Source organism: Silurus aristotelis, assembly GCF_946808225.1.
Source record: "Silurus aristotelis genome assembly, chromosome: 15".
Classification (NCBI taxonomy): Eukaryota; Metazoa; Chordata; class Actinopteri; order Siluriformes; family Siluridae; genus Silurus; species Silurus aristotelis.
The window spans coordinates 7,595,361-7,603,267 of record NC_139588.1 but is presented as its reverse complement, the minus strand read 5'-3'; the positions used below and the strand labels follow the sequence as shown (position 1 = coordinate 7,603,267).

The window sequence follows — 7,907 nt, the reverse complement described above, 5'->3', positions numbered from 1 at the left end:
TATACATCTTTATTTTTACTAAAACTTTTGCCCAGATTTTAATTTTGTTTGTAAAATCGATCGTGTTTTATATATATATATATATATATATATATATATATATATATATATATATATATATATATATATATATATATATATATATATATATATAATATTAAACACACCCAAAAAATATTGTACGAATCAAATCTCTGTATTCTGTAAGCATTTCCAGATATACTCCCTAATGTAAATTGATAAATAATAGTGTAAGCAACATCACAGTATACACAGAGTATACAGTATACACACAGTGTGGCCAAAAATATATGGACACCTGACGATCATACCCAAATATCATTCATCTTGAAAATGTTCCAACAAAGTTTAAAGCACACAATTGTTTTTTAATGTCTCTCTAATTATGCCTCTAGCATTGCAATTTTAGTTCACTGGGACTAAGAGCTCCATTGGTTTTCAAAGCTGTAGTAGAAGAACTTAAGTGTCCTTTACAGAACCTTGACCTCAACCCCTCTGGAATCCTTTAACTGGAACGCAGACTAACCCCTAAACCACCTCACCAGCATTAGTACCTGTTGCATCTGCAAGGCCAGCAGCATTGTGTGTGATCACACACACCCCTCACACACAATCCACTCTCCTGCAGTCTGGAAAAAGGTACCGAATCATTCGGGTCCTCACAGCCAGACCATGTAACAGTTTCTTTTCGCAAGCCATTTGACTAGTTAATACAAAGGAGGAACTGGAATGACACACACATACACACACATGAACAATTGCTGTTAAACATTCAGTGTTTGCATGTACTTTTGTATTTTATTTATTATTCTATCAACAACAGTCTCGATGGTTTGTGCTGTTTTGCACAAAATGTTGCAGATTAGATTACATTGGATTCAACTTTATTGTCATTGCACAAGTTACAAGGCAACAAAACACCTAGTGCACTAGTTAGTTTTGTGTCTTCTGCTTTTTTGTGTTATTTGGTGTTTATTTATGTTGTCTGATGTCACACCTCAGTCCTGGGGTTGAACATCTTTTCATTTCACTGTATATAGTTAGAATAACAAAAAAGCCCACTAGACTTGACCTCACTTGATCTCATTTAGCTACACAAAAAGTTGCAGTATATGTAGTGCAAGGAGGTGTTGCACATGGTGGACAACATGTAGTGAGTGTATTTCTTCTTGTATTTAACACCCTTTTTTTGGAAGGGAAAGGAAGCAGGGGGTGCCAACCACGATCTTGCAAATCCGTCAGCAAATGTGCAGTTGCAGCCCTTAATCTCAATGATGCTTTTGTACATAAAATAATAAAGACAAATCCCCTTTGCCACATTCCACAATGTAGTAGAAATCCTTCCTAGGAGAGAGGAGAATACTTCTTTTTTTGGCTTTTCCCATTAGGGGTCGCCACAGCGGATCATCTGTCTTCACACCCCCCTGTCCTCTACATCTGCCTCTGTCCCACCAACTACCTGCATGTCTTCCTTCACCACATCCATAAACCTTCTCCTTGGTCTTCCTCTTTTCCTCCTTCCTGGTGGCTCCATCCTCAGCATTCTTCTACTGATATACCCCATGCTCCTCCTCTGCACATGTCCAAACCATCTCAACCATCTCCCTCACCTTGCCTCCAAAACGTCCTACATGCGCTGTCCCTCTAATAAACTAATTTCTAATCCTGTCCATCCTCGTCACTTCCAATGAACCTCCATGAATTGCACCTTCAACATCTTCAACTCTGCTACCTTCAGCTCCACCTCCTGTCTTCTACTCAATGCCACTGTCTCTAAACCATCTAACAGCGGAGAATATTATGAGTCCAAAAATTGGGAATAAATCTGATGCTCAGGTGTCCACAAACTTGAAGGTGCAATTCATGGAAAAGATCACAAGGGGTCACTCTTTAGCTATATTCGATGTGTCGAGATGATTGGAGAAACACTCAGGTTCCCAGAATACAACATGATGGACCAATGCACTGTGTACAATGAGTGTGCCTGAGTAAAAATATGTGATGGGGAGGATTTAAAACAATAATAGATAAAGCCATATTTCATGGTGGTTCCACAAAATATCCTGATTGGATAAATATTGGGGTAAATAGTGTTCCGAGGTGAGAAGTCCGAACTCATGTTCATGATAGTGGGAGGGGGGAAGAGACACAGAGAGAGACACACAGAGAGACACAGAGGGAGATGGGAGGAGGCACCACGGGGGTTTAGCCTCATTGCACCATAGAGAACAGACACAGTCAGGCATTTTTATAGACATTTCATTACCTTAGGAGGTAATAATGCGGGAAAAGACGTGCTCCAGACATTTTGGAGTCGAACAGGAATAAAATAGTTGATCAATAAAACCCAGAAGAAACATGGCTGAGCAATGCTATCTTCTAGGTCGCTAGCTAAGACACCGCTTCGAGGCTCTTGTTCAAGCTAGCTAGCCGGGCACATTTCTGAAAGAAGGATACTTTATAAAAAATCTGCGATCGAAAAATTATCTATACTTATATTTAATAAGATATTTGAAGGGTTAAATAAAAGGCTCTAAAGGATTGAATATCTGTCATGTTCGCCTGTTCAGACAGCATGGAGACACCGGTGAGGACAGCGATAGCAGCGACCAGCGCCGATTTCACCGTGGAGAACGTAGAGAAGGTGAGAACAGGAGACACTTCATGCATTCATTTAGAGCTGGATGAACTGAAGATCCAGTCTCCATCACTCTTTACATCAGGGATCCTCAATCTCATCCACAAAGCACACCAAGCTTTTGTTTATAGATCCAACGTGACTCCTCTCTCTGTCTCTCTCTCTGTCTCTCTCTGTCTTTGCTTTGATCATTCCAAAGATGATAACTTGAAGGAATTTGGACTCTTGTCTCACTTGAATCTTTGCTTTCAAAAATGTATTTACTTATTCTCTATATATATCTAGTGTACAGGTCCAGCCTGAAGACACTGTAGGGAGAAGGAGAGGCAGAACATCAGAGAAAGAGGGAGAAATGTATAAAAGAAGACAGACGACATGTTTCTACTTCTGTCAGTCATATTTCCATGAGGTGTTAGACAGATGATCTTTTATAATAAAATATGATGTGTCTAGGGTTTATATATATATATATATATATATATATATATATATATATATATATATATATATATATAATATCCTGTAGTCAGATGTTCTTTATACAGAAACAAAAAAAAGGAATCTGAGAATTTGTTTTTGTTTGTTTTCGCAAGGTGTTGCTGTTTGTTTACGGCGTGACTATGTAACGGTAAGGTGTTTGTTTTGAGTTTGGAATAAAGGCTGAGGAAGGCAAGATGAGTTGATCTTGAATGATTGAGGTCATGGCTGAATCCCAGTTTCCTACATTTTTGATGTATAGCATGGGATCATTTGTCCAAAAAAAAAAAAAGTAACCGAAACTGAATATTCAGATGAAAAATAAAGACTGCGACTGATGAATGAACATGTGACATGAACCGATTCGGTTTAACCGCCGTGCTCGGGTCTGTCTTCTCGATGTTAAATACAGATTGCAGTGTAAGCCAAAGATGGCACTCGCTCTCCTCAGTGTCAGTCAGGTGTCATGTTTCCAATCCTGGACCGACTCTGCTAAACGTATCCCAGAAATAAAGCGCTTTGGTTTTTTTTTTAGTTTGTTTTTTATCATGCCACACTGTGTGATAGACAGAATCTAAACTTAGAAAGAAGAAGTGCTGCTGCGGTGGCCAGCTGTTATTCACACCCCATACCCGTTGAGGATTCTTCTAGAAAACAAAAAGATGAGATTAGTGGCTTTTCATGAGGACTGTAGATGTGTAGTAGTAATAATAATAATAATAATATCAACTCACTCAATCCTTTTTTTTTAGATAGCAGTTAAGTTCCCTTGTTACTGGGGTAAGAAGTTAAAGCCCAGCACTGCAAGTTGCCCCTGTTGGGCCCCTGTTGGGGCCCTTGAGCAAGGCCCTTAACCCTTTTCTGCTCCAGTGGTATTGGGCCTTGTTTGACTCTGTGCTCTGACTCAAACTTCCTAACAATCTGAGGTTTAAGAATTAAAAAAAAGAAATTTCAGTGCGTTGTAAAAGGATAAACTATGAGACCAATAAAGGCTATTATGTCGTTTATATGAATCAGTGTTGCAAAAAAAGTTTTTAAAATTGTGTTATATGATCACCGAAGCAGTCTTTTGCTGTTTGGGACTCATCGGGACGCGTTGCTTTAGTTCAGACTATAAAGCAAACGTAGGCTAATGTGTCCCTGGACATCTGCAAATCATAATTCAGCATAATTTGCTGGTGGTCTGTGAGGGTAGTGTTTGTGAGGGGCTGATTATTAAAACACAATGGATTAATTATAGAAATATGTTTTACTATATTTCAAGTTCACTTGCATTCCTATTTGGTGCTTATCATTTTGAGCTGATCTGCAGTGTGTGACAGAGATGTTACGGAGAGCAGCGTCATATTACATGCCTTACAGTGCTTCTATATTGGGTAAAGATAGATTGATATAATCACTATGACTTGGGCTAAAACGATTTAAGTACATTTGAATACAAAAAAAATCATTGAGTTTTGCATGGTGTTTCCCCACGGACCATTATTACTGACGCACCACCCGTTAAACTCTGGAGCTCTGGACACAAGACGCTGCAGTATTAATAAAAGTGGAGGAACGCAAAGAAAGTTTTACACATTGAAAATTAAACCGGTTACAATCGATAGAATCTCGTGGTGTCAACCTGAGACCATGATCCCTGGAGAGAACCCTGTCGAACAATTAGCATAGGAGACGGATCTTGATGAAGCAGAGGAGCCTCGTTCTGCTTCAGGCCCACAACATTCATACTCGTGGCTGAACTCGGTATTGCGAGTAAAACATTCTGAATTAGGCAAACTTTTTTTAAAAATGAGTAATCTAAATAAATTGTTTTTTATTTATGTATATATTTGTATTTCCATTTTGATGTAATATGTGATTTTAAATGCACTAAATGGGTTTAGTTTTCACAGATATTCTTGCATGCAATTTCAGCAATAAAATGTAATAATAAAAAATAAAAAAGTACTACTTATCCGATTACTCGATTAGTCGTCGGAATAATCGGTAGAATACTCGATTACTAAAATAATCGATAGCTACGGCCCTAGTTATAACAATAACATAATTCAGACATGATATTGCTGATTGTCATAGGTGGTCAACTTAGAGCATTTGAGCCGCATGGAAATGCCAGTTTCTGATCGGCGCTCTTTCTCGTCTGACCGAATCTTCTTTTCACCATCGCCTACCGATTTTACCTGCAGTCTCTCACGTAGAAACCTTGCAGCTTAGCAGACGCGGTTTTAGATCAGAACACTCGAGACGAATACAAAAGGTCTAGGTGGTTTTTTTTCCTGGAGAGCAGAGCATGCGTCAATTCTCTGCTTTTCTGTGAAGCAGCCTTTTTGACTTTTGACTTATTGCGCATTGTGATTTAGAGCTAAACTTTTCTGCCTTCTGTTAAGTTGTATGCTTGGTGTAAGGTAAACATCAGATATTATAAATGTAAAAGTATCAAAAAGAAGTCCTCATAAATCTCATCCTTCATGCTGATTAAAGTCTAGTACAGAGAGAGTTTTTGATTCAGCCTGCTATGGCATGTACTGTATATGGAAGCCCGTTTCCGCCACTGAATAACATTTTTTTTAATTGCATTATTGCAATAACGTTATTGCGTGTTGCGTTATTGCGACTTTTTAGCTCACAATTCTGAGGTCACAAATTTTCTCGCAAATTGCGAGAAAAAACGTCAGAATTATGACATATAAACTCGCAATTGCGAGAATAAAAGTCAGAATTGTTAAATATAAACTTGCAATTGCCGGGAAAAAAATCAGAATTGCGAGAAAAAAGTCAGAATTGTGAGAGACAACATTTTCTGGCAAAGCCTATGATAACATAGGCAAATCGTAAAGGATTATCATGCCAGAGTGTTAATATGGCTAAATCTTGTCGTCAAAAAAAATGGCATCCAAAGCTCTGTTTACAATAAAAAAAGATCACATATCGTGGTTTCCTATTATGTGCTTTGCAAGAAAGTGTTTCGCAAATCATCACAAAAGGCAGAATACTGAATTTATACCTCACAGTTGTGAGTTTATATCTCGCAATTCTCAATTTTTCCCCCCAATTGCAAATTTGTATCCCACAATTTAGAATTAGGAGATAAAAAGTCTCAATTAGCGTTTTTTTTTTTTATTATTATTATTGTTCAGTGGCGGAAACGGGCTTCCATACATATATGTGAAGAGGGGGGCATAAACTGCCATTGTTTTATTTTTTAGCTGCAGACAGTCTGATGAGCTTGAACAAGTGAAAACTCAGAAGCAAACTGATTCTTACCTCCATAATATCCTGACTTCATCAGTAACTTTGCTGCAGCCCACTTTGTAAAAACATCTTAAAAAAAAAAAAAAAAAGGACCAGCTTCATATCTTTCATTAGTGGATACTGATATTAATATAGTTGAAAAGCTGCATTAGACATCGAACTCTATTGTACTATAAATGGGACTGACTGTGTTTTTCATTGTTTTTTATTTCCATTGAATTGGAAGACTGATAGTATGAACTGCTTTAGTTTGCAGGTTACAGAGTTCTCTATTAATTTATTCTAATTAGTATGAAATCATAAATCAGGACAACTTTGATTTTAGTATAATACAAATTGATTTAACGTAACATTTTCTTTCAGCTCTCAGTCAAATTAGATTTTTGGTCCTTCATAAGTTAAACGTTTATGGGACCTCTAGACAAATTGCCGATACCCAGAGCAACGGTGTTTTATTCAATCATTTCTGATTTGTCTCATTATTCTAGAACGTGGGTGGCTTTACAAACTGTAGAAAGCCTTATAATGATATGCGAGACCAGCTTTGTATTAGAGCTTTTGTGCTTTTGCTGAGTCATGTTATTTAGCTTTCTAATTCAACGTTAGCGAACTTGATCACTCGCTGTACGCACCAGGTTACGGTGATACAGTCCCTTGAACAATCTTTCAAGCTAGATGAAATCTTTTTCTTCGCATACGCACTGTTTTAAAATTTGTATCTATATATTTTTTTAAAAAGATCTCGTGTATTAGGTCACCACTGTGCAGTCAGGAGTCGATTTCTTTGAAAACGTTGCGCATGAGCGTTTATTTTGTTTTTCTTTTGGATTGTATTCGTTGCAATTGACCCGAATCGCGGCTTAAAATGCAGGCAAATGGTTTAAAACATACAGAATATCCGTCATTCTTCATTAGTTCGGTGTGTCGCATTTGGTAAATGCCACTTCTTGTGCTGTCACAGGTGATCAATTCACTATTATTTGATTGTCCAGTAAAGCTTCAGCTGAAGAAATGTTTTATTGAACTGCTGCAAATATTATTTGACACTGAGGTGCCAATAATTTTGAAACAAGCTGCGTGTTTGTTGCCTGCATTTCATTATCTCTCTCGTTTCTGATCCCTTTATCTGTCTCATGCATTTTATTGTTTCTTTCTCTGATCGCTCTTTCTTGGTGAGTCTGCATATTGAGCTCTTTTTTTTTTTTTTGTCCTCTCCAGTTTCGACACTCCAGAAGACTTTTGTGTGTCTTTACATCGGCAGCGCAGATGGTTGTATTGTGTATTGTTTGGTGGGATGTACGGGTGGCTGGTAGTGAATGGTCAGAAAGGGTACTGCTAAGTCATACATTTTTGCAGTGGACTAACTACGTGAAAAGACGACACATGAATCCACAAAAGAAATACAATTGGATTGACATTTAACAAATTAAGCTAATCAATACTTTTTTTTTTTTTTTTTTAATGGAGGAGTTCTCAAGCACTTCAGAGTGAACCATGTCGAGAATAAAACCATTTG

The 7,907-nt window shown here is 37.6% G+C and overlaps 1 protein-coding gene across 4 annotated transcripts in view; it reads left to right on the top strand.

Moving 5' to 3' along the window:
* ipo13b (importin 13b) overlaps window positions 1-7,907 on the top strand; it is a 50,171-nt gene that overhangs the window by 2,669 nt on the left and 39,595 nt on the right. The window contains exons 1-2 of one of the 4 annotated variants that reach the window (XM_083563294.1): window positions 1,980-2,121; window positions 2,592-2,665. In XM_083563294.1, the coding sequence (XP_083419420.1) occupies window positions 2,597-2,665 (69 nt within the window). In that variant the 5' untranslated portion in view covers window positions 1,980-2,121; window positions 2,592-2,596. The other 3 variants (XM_083563293.1, XM_083563295.1, XM_083563292.1) reach the window with 3 other exon arrangements.